The following is a 13209-nucleotide window of genomic DNA, read 5'->3' as shown; positions in this document are numbered from 1 at the left end:
AGATGGCATTTCAGCAATGCACCCACAAGACTAAAATCATAAATGTGTGTACATGTTCATCCATTACAGACACAAACTGTGTGCAACCCACAAAAGTCATAACAATGCAGGTTTTCTTTCTAGCTTTGCTCTCACTATATCTGATAACCCATTTCCTCAGCATTGCAAGAGCAAACATGCCATAAGATAACAATGAAATTCAAGCTGCAGGCAGATGAGGTCGGAGCATGTTTTGCCTAGGCTGATGATAATTCTGAGTATACCGCAACCTGCAGGATAGAGGACTGCATTTTTCTAGGAAAGATCATGTCTGGAAACACGTTTTTGTTGAAGTTAAATTTAAATGTAACGTGTCCTGCCAGAAGCCGGCACGACCTCTTTCCCTAAAAAAAAAAAAAAAAAAAACCAAGGGCAACTATGGCATTAACTTCATTCTACTGTCTTTATCACATGTCAGTGCAGTATGTAAGATTGACAGACTGTCATTTAGGTTTTCAATAGTAATACAGGAATTCCCTCATCACTTAAGTGACTAATGATATGCAATATCTATATACAAACATTTTCCATTGAGTTTAAATGAGTAAGATTTTTCAAATGAAATAATTCATTCATCAAATTCAGCACCCCAAAGCACCCTTTTCATTGAACACATCCATTTCCTCAATGCTAATTTGCATATGGATAAGATTAAGACAGGCTTATGAACCTGTTACTTACATTTAGGTCTTATGTGCATGAATGATGATGTTTTGGAAAAGTGTGCATACAAGCTCTGTATGGTGTCAAGCCACCTCCCCATTTGCTCAGTATTTTCAGGTCTTTCTGTTGGCTTACCACAAGGTGGTGCTAGGTCACAGCTCATAGACTCTGCCCGCCTCATGCATCAACACTGCCATCATTAGCATTGTGCTGTTTCCAAATCCTGCAGTGTTTTCACTGGCAGCTGGTTAATTTTAGGTTCGGCCCCTAGTGCCCCGTCGAGACATCAGAAACAATATCCTCGAGTACAAACTCGCTCTAGTTGACTCGGTATTTGATAACAGAGGAGGCAAGTTTACTTACAGCAATTTTCGGTTTATTAAGACATTCATACAATTCTGGGTAGGAGGAAATCTGAAAAGTAGTTGGGGTGGGTAGCAATATACTCTGGTAAGGGTAAAACCACATGTCAGCAAAACATGGCTAACCAGTGAGGAATTCTCATAAAGCAAGTGGGATAAAAAAATATGATACATTTAAATTAACACATTCACAAAAGATAACAAAAAGCAAGTGAATCTACAGTATAACATGACAAGTGCCTCTATTAAGCAGGCCCACGATACATCGCACATATGTTAGCATAACATAATTTGCAGACTTTATACAGCACTTATACCTTTTAGTCCACAAGTAAGTTACTAAATGGTGAAGAACATCGAATACACGCATCTTAATTGAACATGGAAAGAAATACCTGATAAGGACCTTAATGTTTACAGACCCCATGGCTTTGTAGCTCCAACCAGCCGGCCGCCGAGGTTAGAATCTACAACTGTCCGAGAGGGACCACCATAGAAGTCACCTCGCTTTTAACACATACCAAAATTCAGATCCAAGGTTTAGCATTGAGAAGTTTTTCCCCCTCGAATAATAAGCACAATGCAAGTGGACGATCGCTATCACTGCGTTAAAATAAAAAAAAGGGAGAAACAATCTCAGGGCTCAAATCAGGTCAGCCACATTCATAGGCATCTCCTCCACAGTTGTATTGTAAAACGTCTCGATGTCCCGAAGAATCCTCTTGTCTTCCTCAGTGACGAAGTTGATAGCAACTCCTTTTCTGCCAAAACGGCCGCCGCGACCAATTCTGGAAAAAAGGGTCAAAGACATTAGACTCGCACAGGAGAAGGTGGGGTGGTGCACATTTGCTGTAGTGCAACTCTTACCTATGAATGTAGTTCTCTCGGTTTGTAGGAAGGTCATAGTTAATGACCAGGGAAACCTGCTGCACATCAATCCCACGAGCCTGAGAAGAAACATAAAGAACCGATTACATTCAAGTCTAACAGACTGATAGTTTGAACATTGTGCACATGTAAATGTCGCCCGTGAATAAGTAACAGATTCCTATATGAAGAACCCATTGTGGAGCACGAGCCCTACTCTCCCAAAAGTTTAGACTGCTTGGTCATGTGAGGACTGTTGCAGGATTAAGAACATTTTGGGTTTAAACTACATCACTTGTGCCCATCAACACCCACCCCACGACATGAAATCTCATACTGACCAGAAGATCAGTTGTGATCAGCACTCTGCTTGAGCCAGACCTAAACTCTCTCATAATCACGTCACGCTCCTTCTGGTCCATATCACCATGCTGTGAACAGAAAATAAATCAAGTTAGAAGATGTGCAGCACTAACGCTACCTTGTTCTCATTAAGCGTTATACAACAACTTACGAGAGCAGAGACTGTGAAGTCTCTAGCATGCATCTTCTCAGTCAACCAGTCGACTTTTCTCCTTGTGTTGAGGAAGATGACAGCCTGGGTGATGGTGAGAGTCTCATACAAATCACACAGGGTGTCCAGCTTCCACTCCTGGGGACATCCATAAAAATTAAGAGTCATGTGCTGTCAACAGAACAAAGTAAACCTTGCAACACATTATGCAACAGGGGGTAGGCTTTACAGGGATGCAAACGGGTCAGGACCAAAAAAAAGAGGAATTTCCCGGGGGGGAGGGGTTCTCACCATTAACAAATAAGTACATTACAATATCACGGAAAAGTCAATTTCCAGTAGTTCAACCCCAACCAAGTATTGGGTGCATATAGATGGACATAGTTTTCAGAAGGCCAACATTTCTATATTAAAAATGCTTAAAAAAAAAATCCCTTTGCAATATTTCCATTTTGGAGATACTGATTTTTAGGTCTTCACTGAATGTTAGTCATAATTATTACCATTAAAATAAACTGAATAAATAAAAGACATGGGATGTTTCATTCAGTGTGTAATGGACATATAGGCCTATATAATGTGTTAGTTTCACTTCACATTCTACATCGCCGAGGCGACGTCTTCCCACTTCCTTCTCCTCTGAAACGGGGCAGAGCTCCGTGGGAAACACCTGCCTGACACAGCAACGTAGGGAACTGTGCACGTCCGCGGCGCACAGCTCCACAGACATGCACGTGGGAAAAAAACGGCGTCGCCGTCGCACCGAATGCGCACCGCTTTAATGAGCGCGCATCTACATTGGAGGTAGGCTGTTATCAGTATAATCAGAGACAACCATGAATGAGTTCGCCTCAGTTTCACGTGATTGTCACTGTCAGCCTGTTAGAAAAACGACCCCAGCTGAGACACCCCCTCGCCCCCCAAAAACCAAAACTCTTCGGCTCTGAACGATTCACACAGGTCACTTAATTGGTCATGAAAAAAGCGAGTTTCGCTTTTCGGCACGCTGTTTGCATCCCTGGCTTTAGCTACTTTAATTCCTTATTAAAAAAGCTAAATAGTTGACAATGTAACACAGGATCTTGAGACAAAGGACATTGGACATTAAGAAAGAGGTCCCTCCAAGCCTCATTTCCGATACTGTGCTTTTATCTCCTTCCCTGGTGTACCCATGCTTACATGGCCACATGAGCTAAACCTGTGAGGCTTGGCTCCTGCAGTTTTAGCAGGGTGCTTTAAAGAGAAGTCTAAAACATTTGTAGAATGAGAATAAAACTAGAACTGTAAGCTTGCCAAATCTTTCTGAATTAAATGTTACCATAAGTACACCCACCTCTCGTTCCACATTTATGTAGAACTGCTTGATACCCTCAAGGGTAAGCTCTTCTTTCTTCACCAAGATGCGAATGGGCTCTCGCATGAACTTCTTGGTCACCTCCAACACATCTGCTGGCATGGTGGCAGACAGCAGGACCACCTGAAGAAAATGACATGTTACTATGCGGTGAGGTTGGATGTTCCAAATTTAGTGAACTTAAAAAAACAAACTGGGAGCCGATTGTGGCATTGCACCTCGAGAACGAGGCCAATGAACATTAAGAAAGAGGTTCGACCACATCTCATTTCCAGTGCAGTGCACAATAATCTCCTTCTGCGCAATAATCTGCTAGCATTATTGCATGAAACAGATTAAATCTGAATCGCACAATTATAGCAGACTTCTGTTAATGCAGAAGGGAATCATACTTTACTACTGAACTGTCAGTGTTGTGTCTGTATCCAGAAGATGCTTACTTGAATGTTTGTGCTCAGTTTCTGGAAGATCTCGTAGATCTGGTCTTTGAACCCTCGGCTCAACATCTCATCAGCTTCATCCAGAACAAACATCTTGATCCATTTTGGGGCTAATGCAAAAAAGTGGGGTTAGAATTCAAAATTTAGTTTATATAAAACTTAATCCTGATGAACAGGACCTGTGATACTTACACAGATGTCTCCTGTTGAGCATGTCATAGACACGTCCTGGTGTACCCACCACTATGTGAGGGGCCTCAGCCTGGAGCTTCTGTATTTCACTACGGAGATTGGTCCCTCCAATACAGGCATGGCAGGTCGCCCCCATGTAGTCTCCCAGAGCCAGAATTACTTTCTGGATCTAATCAGGAGAGATAGAGCACAAACCAAAACACTTGTTCAGGTAATGTGGTAGCAGGACAGAAAATGCAAACTCAAAGAGTGTAGAAAAACTGTTGAAAGTGATCAGTGAAACAAAAAAGGAACTCTCCATGTCTAGAGTCAGTCCCGAAAGATGGTATGCCATCATATCACCCAGTTTTCCACAGCAACACAAACACAAACAAATTCGTTGGAGCCAGATCACCTTTTAGACCGATGCAGCCATGGACAGAGACTACACCAATCATAAGAGGATACGTTCAAATTTTCAGAATTTTGACAAGTTTAAAAAAAGGGTACCTTAGCACTGGAATCAGTGTCCTCAATATGCTGCCTAGGTCTGAGACACTGAGGTTACCGTGACCTCAGGAACAGCATACCTGCTGAGCCAGCTCTCTGGTGGGAGCCAGCACCAGAGCCTGAGTCTCCTTCTGCTCTATGTCCAGCTGCTGCAAGATAGAGATGGCAAACGTGGCCGTCTTGCCGGTGCCTGACTGGGCTTGGGCAATGACATCATAGCCTGATGGCAAGGGGAGAAATATTAATATTTGGAAAAACAAAGACTCATTCCTTTTCAAACACACAATGTTAGCAACGTATGCCTCTATGAAATATGACAACACCATGTCAAGCTTGACTGCCTCTTGTGCAGTTACCACAGAACCTGTCGGATATGACAGTCATGTTCTGATGCAGGTGAATCAATTTTACAGTATTGAGTGATCAGTGAAAAAAAAGGTATCCCCATAATTGGGTAAGTCCCGAAAGATGGTAAAGCATCATTTCACTCAAACACTTTTTTAAGCTGCTTCTGAGTACACTTCAGTTTCTCTACCTTTGATGCAAGGGATGATCGCCCTCTGTTGAATGGCAGAAGGTTTTTCAAAACCATACGCATATATTCCCCGGAGAAGAGTCTCCTTCAGGTTCATATCATCAAAGTTGTCCGTAATCTCGTTCCAATTGCTCTGGATAAGATAAGAGGAAGGAATTGCTGTTGAGTAAAATTATGCACCTGGATTCAAAAACAACTTTACGTGCCAAAAAAAATACAAAAAAAACTTTGTACTTACCTCGATGACACCATCAGGCTCCATTCCATCTGGCCCCCCATGGTCTCTATCTCTTGAGCTATTAAAGAAGAAACAAAAGTCAAAATTTGATTTGGATCATCATAAACTGACTACGACAACGTAAAGAGAGATCTTGAGGGTAAATTACTTGACCCAGGTCAGTAGAGCTAGCACTCATTCCCACCACGTGTCTTGCCATGAAACAGCTACTGTCAGGCTTGTCAACACTAATAAGCCGCTTCCAAATAAAAAAAAAAACAAAAAACATTTTGAGTAAACTTTATTGATTAAGACGGAAAGGCTACGTCAGAATTTAAGTGAGCGGGTCCACGGTGGTCCGGGTCACACCCAGGGTGTCTCGTTACCGCGCAGGGCGCACGTGTCAAATTCCACGAGTAGGGCTCAACTACCTGCCCCGCAGAAAATTCTGGGTTATGTAACATCGAGAAGTTTCCAAACCGGCTCACACGCCCACTGTGGTTTAATTGTGATGCCATGATCCATAAAATCACATCTGTACGCATCAGGCAGGTTTCAACATGGAGCTCTGCTTCTCCCCCAGTTAGCCAACATGTCGGACAGTCAGGCCTGCACCGCCAGCGGTGGCTCCTGCTGCCCCACAACTAGGCCGAGCGACTGCTGCCGTACGGTTCTCCTGACCGGAGCAATCACAGGCCACGACAGCAGTACTTATTTACAGAACGTATATCAGTAAACATTTTAGCTTCACAACTACAAAATTAAATCATATTTGATCCAAGTTGCTTGCAACAGCATTTTTGAACTGCGGTGTAGCTTGGCAGCTAACGTCACAAAGCTAACTTGGTAGCAACCAGATCGCCCTGACAACGGCTGTGGCCTAGCTAGATTTATAATAACTAATTTGGGAACATACAAAGTACAGAGTAGCGCAACGCACTTAATTACACCTAAACGTCGAGTAGTTCTTGAAAAAGTGACCGAAATGTAAGCGCTTACCTGTTGTAATCAGCAGAATCGCTAGACATGATCCGTTCCCAACTTCAGCATGCGACTGGAAAGATCGCTGATGGCGATGCCAACTGCCTTTATGCAGCCGGACTATTTTTCACTGATGAACCCAGTGCACATTTTTCGTTGACAGGGGTGTCTCTTTTGATTCACTTAATGTTTGAATCACACAGCATTGTATTCACAATATGATATATGTGCCGATGCACGTCAATAACCATTAAAAATAAGATAATTGTTTCAGACTATATTTCCCCGCGGAAGGATATTGCAGTAATAAGTGGTGCTTAGGTTCCTACAGTGTCCCTGACAGGTCAAAACTCGTTGTGACAAGGTTGTGTGCAATCTTTTTGGAGAGGGGGCTCCGGGTGGTATGCGGCAGATGCATGCATGCAGATTTAATAATAAAAGGTTAAATGCAGTAAGAATTCATTTGAAAGGCTAAAAGAACATAATTTGATCAGCTCAGAATAAGAAACTACGTTTGCCCGGGAGGAAGTTTAGAGGAGGAAACGCAGTGTCAGACATTGTTTCCTACTTTTTGGTCTGCATTATATAAGTTGACTTGGGCAACTTTTTTTCTCCTACTCACTGCTTGTAGAGCTGCTAGTCACACCCGTACTAAATACCAATACTAAATTCTTTCTTTTGGAGTTAACTGGAGACGGGTTAGGCATACACAAGATATGACCCACATGTAAAAGGCTGTTGTGAAGTAGATGAAACAAAAGGAGACCAAAAGTGCATATCCGCAAGAAACCTTACTGCTTTTTCAGTTGCTGCAGAAAGACCTTTGGCAGCACTGTGAGAAAGAAAATCAGGCCGAGGCTTCGACTTGAGTAACTTGAGACATCAAAGTCAGTGCACTTTTAAAACTAGTACCTGCTCTTGCTTCCTCCCTGCAGCAGAGTTAGTTCTATGATCAGTTCTGCTGATCTGCAAGTCTGTATACAAGTTTCCATTACTTGACCTTATTATTCAAGAACTCCACAGTTATGAGGTAGGCTACTTGTAGACCACCTTCATTGAATGGGCCAGTATTATGCTACTTTTCATTCCATTGCATTTGTGTGGGAAACATACTTTCTTACACCACTCCACTTATTTAACCGCAAGTTCTTTAGTTCTTTAAAAGGCTGAAGTTTTCAACCAGAAGACATAAAATCTTACTGCACTGTTTCTTATTAAGGTACTCGCCATTACTACCTCTAACATAACATGCTGTGCACAGTTTTTACTCAATAATAAACACTGAAATCGGGTTACTGTACTCTGCATATTTTTTATTCTGGATATTTTATTATATTTGGATGGGGACATTTGTATTTAACATGTTGCTATTTTTACTGAAGGGAAGGTCTCATTAACTCTTCTTGAGCGTAAGAGGCCTGGCCCAACTAATTGTGGATCTTTCTCACCCTTAAATAAGAGATGGTTCTTGCATTCACAACAAAACATACAAGATATATTTTTGCTCTTCCCCCATAATAAGTATTGTTGAGAGTACAAAACATGTTTTAGTTGTTTTGTTTTGTTTTCCAAGAAATACAAACAATTATGGTATCAAAGTTTACATTTCAAAAACATCAGTCTTAGTCTGTTTTGACACCAAAACAGAGCAAAGGAGTGTATCTTGTACCTAATGCACAATGGTGTAGTAGTTGGAGAAGAGTTCCTCCCCTGCTGTAATGTCTCTCAGTGAAACGAGGGCAACACACCGCAGAGGCCTGTGAGAGTCCCGGCTGTAGTTGACATTAGGGATATATTGGTGGAGCTGAATGGGAAACTTGTCTGGCACATCATACTCTTGGTAGCACACGTTAGCAGGAAACTCATTGGAGCAGTTGTTCACGTACTGACCTACAGCAAGTGGGTTTTGTGGAGTGTCTGTCAGCCAGCTGGTGTCACTCATCATGAAGGGCCCTATTCTGTCCCTGCCACTGCATGACTTGAACACCATTTTGGAGATGCCTTTGTCATTTCCATCAATCAACACACCATCAATACACCTGAACACAAAGGGGTTTCTGATGGACTGGAGAAGGATAGGCTCATAGGCTTGATACACTGTGCCAGGATACAAGGCAACTGTTGCTCCTTTGGGTACAAATCCTTTGGTGACAAAAACTCCGGTTCCTGCAAATGGCAAAGTGCTAGGCTGCCGATCAATGCAGAATCCCAGTGACTGCAACATGGCATCGTGTCCACATGATGGATTTCCTCCATACTGCTTTCCCTCACTTGTTACCTCTCTGTGAAAGTGAGTCTGAGCCGCTGCGGGCTGTCTGTGATCAGCCCCATGACTCCTGAGCAGGAGCCTGAAGAGCTTCACCAGGCTCTGTGAAACCTCCTCATCCGGGACCTGTTTGTCTTGGGAGCGCTCGGCCACCTGTCGCAGAGTTTTCTCGTTTCTCGACAGGTTCAGTACAACCCAAGGCACAAACCTGTGTCTGTACGACTTCCATTTGTTCTGTAATCTTTTTACAGCAGCTCGGAACATCCAGACCGACGTCTGACAGGCTGATAGTCACCGAGAAATGCGATTATTTTCATCATTTCTATAATCACTTCCGACGAACTGCTTCAAAATAAAATCACAATGCCTGACGTTGATTTATATGTATGTCCACGATCATCCGCCAATCTTGCACTTTGATAATATGTAACGATATGATGTGGTGTTTTAAGAAAGGGAACAATATAAACCTTTAGGGTGCCGTATCGAGGGGGAGCGTTTGCAGAAGTGCTCTTATTTTGAAGAGACATATTTCAACCGGAAAAAAACTTTTACGTGACTCGTGGAAACTTGACACGCATTAGCCAGCTGGATGGGAGGAGAGGGAGTCGGGCAAAGACAAACATGGTAAGAAATCACTCTTTTTTGTTTTGCTGCCGCAAATGCAAACGTAAACGGCGCGCATTGACACAAACTAAAACTTCTACGTTGTTATTATAGTTTTAAAAAGAGCGATAGTGACCCAATTTCACCTTTATATAACAAAAACAAACGTAGCTCTCTTCGTTAGCATTAGCCACCTAGCTCACGCTCAGACGAGCCAGTTCGCCTAGTTAGCTAGCTAGCTGGCTTGCTATCATTTAAGACAGCTGACAAAACCACACACTCTGTAGCAATGATAACACTGAATTACTGTCGACATGATTTAAGACTAGTTTACTTGTTTAGTGTTAGCATGTATTAACAGGTGACAGTCAGCTAACACACTGAAAGTCTGCCTCTGCTGCCAGTATCGCTTGTTATTGCTAGTTCTCTCACTGCGTTTATTCAGGTGTGTTTTACTATGGTTCAGTGTTTATGAAGCTAACAGCTAGCCTGTCCTTTGTGATTATTATGTGACATAGTGGACTGCAAGAGTTCCGCATCTGTTTGAAGGCTGGTCTTGATATAACCCTGTTAGACAACTGATAATCGTAGTTATTGAATTAGGAGAAATTAATGTTCTTCGTTGTGGTAATGTTTTTCTATTGATAATCCTATTGCGTGTTGTTGCAATAACAGTGATGCTCTGTTTCATGTGTCCTGTGCAGAACAAGCTGAAGTCCTCACAAAAGGAAAAAGTTCGCCAGTTCATGATATTCACACAATCCAATGAGAAGACTGCACTGACCTGCCTGTCACAGAATGACTGGAAACTAGATGTTGCCACGGACAAGTTTTTCCAAAATCCAGAGCTCTATGTTTCAAATCTAAAAGGAGCCTTAGACAAGAAGAAGCTTGAGCAACTGTACAACAGATACAGAGGTATGAAAAGCCATTTTCAGGCATAAGAACAAAGCCACAATCCTCATGGCAACTTTTAGGCTGTAAAAACTTTCTATTGGTCTGTGAGGTAATGATTGTTCTCAACACTCTTACCCCTAGATCCTCAGGATGACAACAAGATCGGCATCGACGGGATCCAGCAATTTTGCGATGACCTGGGTTTGGATCCAGCCAGTATAAGTGTCCTCATCATAGCCTGGAAGTTTAAGGCAGCAACTCAGTGTGAATTCTCAAAACAGGAGTTCATGGATGGCATGGCAGAACAGGGGTGAGAATGTATTTATCAGACTGTACAAACAACAGAGTACAGAACAAATGTTGTTCTCCCCTGAAACTGTGGACTTCAGCATTATAAACGTACACACCATAGGAGCGCAGGCAACTGCAATTCAAACGCTGACTTAATATTAAGCAGGTCTTCAATGAAACGACAGCCATGCATTCATCGAAAATGTCTTTCAGCTGTATTCAAATTATGATAAAATCAAAGGATGTCACATGCTCGAATGTTGATATTAATTTTGCAAGCCGTTTTAATGTGGTAACAATTCTGTGTTTGTTAACAAAGTGTAGTATGTATCCTGTCTGCATGCATATTGTAGATCAATTCAAACATTTTAGCTCTAGCACATACAGCTTACTTGACATATTGTTGGAAAACATGAAATTGTAGTATGCTGAATATATCCATAAATCTTTTTTTCTTTTATTTTAGATCAAACAAAGGTGAATGTAATTAACAGAAAGAAAAGCATTTTCTCGTTGTCCACTAAAAACTAAAAGTTTGCTTTATTTTTCTACAGGTGTGACAGTATAGAGAAGTTAAAAGCTCAGCTGCCAAAGATGGAACAAGAGTTAAAGGACCAAGGGAAATTTAAGGACTTTTACCAGTTTACATTTAATTTTGCAAAGAATCCTGGCCAGAAAGGTTTGGGTAAGTCTCTCAACGTTCGAACAAACATCTTTTATGTTGCATTTCTTATCATTTACATTGACAAATTTCTCACACTCTTTCTTACAGATTTAGAAATGGCAATTGCATATTGGAATTTAGTGCTGGCTGGAAGGTTCAAGTTCTTGGACTTGTGGAACAAATTTTTAGTTGTAAGTTAATAATCACATGCAAAACTACTCACTTCCATCACTTGTCATTGTGTTGCTTCAATTTTGCCTCACAACTTTTGCAGGAGCACCACAAAAGATCAATACCTAAGGACACTTGGAACCTCTTACTAGACTTCAGCGCAATGATCACAGATGACATGTCGAATTATGATGAGGAAGGTTTGTACAGTGCTCACAGTCGGCTGTCGGCGGCTTCAACAGTTGTTCCCTCACAACCTTTAGGAGTGGTTTTAAACATTTTTGAAACCTCACTGTTGTTCATCATTATGTCATCATCCATGGTGGAGTCACTTGAACTGGTTTTGTTTTTAATTAGTTTTGTTTGTTTGTTCAATAGGGGCATGGCCTGTCCTTATTGATGACTTTGTGGAGTTTGCACGGCCACACATCGGAACCAAAAGCACAGCAGTATAAGGGCTGCTCCGACTGAAGGAGCGTCCATGTGAGTTTTCTACAAAATAGAGTGCAGTGAAAGGAGGACAAGGGGACCACACTGAGCTGAGAACTATGTTGCCTTTTCAACCCTCAGGACTGAAATATTTTACACAGCAGAGACTTTATATATGTGTGTGTGTATATGTACATATATAAAAAGGCATATCTCTTTGTTGGTCAGCTTGTTGTGGTTTGGAACTTTTATCTAAAGTATTGGGCTTTTTGTGTGCACTCAAGCCAACTATAGAGGAGTTACCATCTTTGCCCATGAGTTGGGCTCAAAAGCAGGTAGATAGACATAACTTTGAATTGTAATGTAAACTAGAGGGTTTGCGAGGGGATGTTGATTTTTAAATATTAAATTTTAACACGTGTGCATTCCTGATTTTGCTTTTGTTTTACAATACATTTGTGTGACAAGTCAGTATAAAACATTGATTGTAATTTTTTAAGCATAACGCTGTTTGTTGAAACACAAATGTATAAAGATAAAATAAATGTTTCAATTTGGTATCTTTAAACTTGACAGGCTTCTGTGCATTTCTGTGTTGGAAAAGAAAAGAAAAACATAAAGGCTGAGTACCAAAATTATTCTCATTTGTCAAATGCTGCAGGTTGTTATATTTTAGGGCATGTGCAAGTTATTTCATAAAACTAAAGAATGTTTTGTGCCAAATAAGGTCAAATACGATCCAAAATAGAAGTTGTTGCCCCCACTGCAATACAATTACTCCTCTGTCAGTGGGTTTGAGGTAGTTAACTCTTGCATTTTCCCTATAACTAGGAGTGGATTGTGCCTTTTTTTTTCTTTACGATTTTATGTGAAAAATCGATTGATTGCAGGTATTGAAATAAAATTGGCATTAAGTAATAGAGACTACACACACATTATAGTCTTTGAATGACAAAGTAAGTCCACTGGACGGCTGATGGTGAAATGATCTTTCCCTAAAAAGAAGAGTATTATTTTCCTACAAGCAGATATGCATAAAATGGAGTAGAAGTGTATGTGTGTTTCAGCCAGAGTGCTCTAGTTTCAGCTTGCTCTTCAAGCTGTTTTTTTTTTTTTTTTGTAAATTACTTTTAGAGTTACCTGCGAGCATTATTAGACGGTTATTCCCTGCCGTACATGTAGACAAGTCCCACAGCCTCGGACAGGACAATGGATTCAAACCTCGCTGTAGC

The 13209-nt window shown here is 41.3% G+C and overlaps 3 protein-coding genes and 4 non-coding genes across 7 annotated transcripts; 1 reads left to right on the top strand and 6 right to left on the bottom strand.

Annotated features, from left to right (window-relative positions):
- Nucleotides 1-1056: 1056 nt before the first annotated feature.
- On the bottom strand, nt 1057-6737 carry eif4a2 (eukaryotic translation initiation factor 4A2). The gene is made up of 11 exons (XM_085804413.1): nt 6672-6737; nt 5694-5751; nt 5456-5588; nt 5001-5140; nt 4432-4600; nt 4240-4349; nt 3779-3922; nt 2446-2583; nt 2273-2362; nt 1932-2011; nt 1057-1852 (listed from the first exon to the last, which is right to left on the bottom strand). The coding sequence occupies exons 1-11, from the start codon at nt 6698-6700 to the stop codon at nt 1708-1710; spliced, it is 1236 nt and encodes a 411-aa protein (XP_085660539.1). The 5' UTR covers nt 6701-6737; the 3' UTR covers nt 1057-1707.
- Nucleotides 3511-3693, bottom strand: LOC146970766 (small nucleolar RNA SNORA81). The gene has a single exon (XR_015038188.1). It is a non-coding gene; the product is annotated as a small nucleolar RNA SNORA81 (small nucleolar RNA).
- On the bottom strand, nt 4002-4183 carry LOC146970765 (small nucleolar RNA SNORA81). The gene has a single exon (XR_015038189.1). It is a non-coding gene; the product is annotated as a small nucleolar RNA SNORA81 (small nucleolar RNA).
- On the bottom strand, nt 4699-4775 carry LOC146970764 (small nucleolar RNA SNORD2). Its single transcript, XR_015038159.1, has one exon. It is a non-coding gene; the product is annotated as a small nucleolar RNA SNORD2 (small nucleolar RNA).
- Nucleotides 5338-5410, bottom strand: LOC146970763 (small nucleolar RNA SNORD2). Its single transcript, XR_015038160.1, has one exon. It is a non-coding gene; the product is annotated as a small nucleolar RNA SNORD2 (small nucleolar RNA).
- A 1450-nt stretch (nt 6738-8187) lies between the features above and the next one.
- Nucleotides 8188-9204, bottom strand: setd9 (SET domain containing 9). The gene has a single exon (XM_085804412.1). The coding sequence runs from the start codon at nt 9181-9183 to the stop codon at nt 8323-8325; it is 861 nt and encodes a 286-aa protein (XP_085660538.1). The 5' UTR covers nt 9184-9204; the 3' UTR covers nt 8188-8322.
- A 209-nt stretch (nt 9205-9413) lies between these two features.
- dcun1d1 (DCN1, defective in cullin neddylation 1, domain containing 1 (S. cerevisiae)) lies at nt 9414-12548 on the top strand. The gene is made up of 7 exons (XM_085804411.1): nt 9414-9546; nt 10230-10443; nt 10564-10732; nt 11268-11398; nt 11486-11568; nt 11652-11748; nt 11927-12548. The coding sequence occupies exons 1-7, from the start codon at nt 9544-9546 to the stop codon at nt 12001-12003; spliced, it is 774 nt and encodes a 257-aa protein (XP_085660537.1). The 5' UTR covers nt 9414-9543; the 3' UTR covers nt 12004-12548.
- The last annotated feature ends 661 nt before the right edge of the window (nt 12549-13209 follow it).

Source organism: Trachurus japonicus, chromosome 17 (genome assembly GCF_045865225.1).
Source record: "Trachurus japonicus isolate A0001 chromosome 17, Traja_1.0".
Taxonomy (NCBI): domain Eukaryota; kingdom Metazoa; phylum Chordata; class Actinopteri; order Carangiformes; family Carangidae; genus Trachurus; species Trachurus japonicus.
Note: the sequence above shows the minus strand (reverse complement) of the source record. Positions and strands in the feature narration are given on the sequence as shown.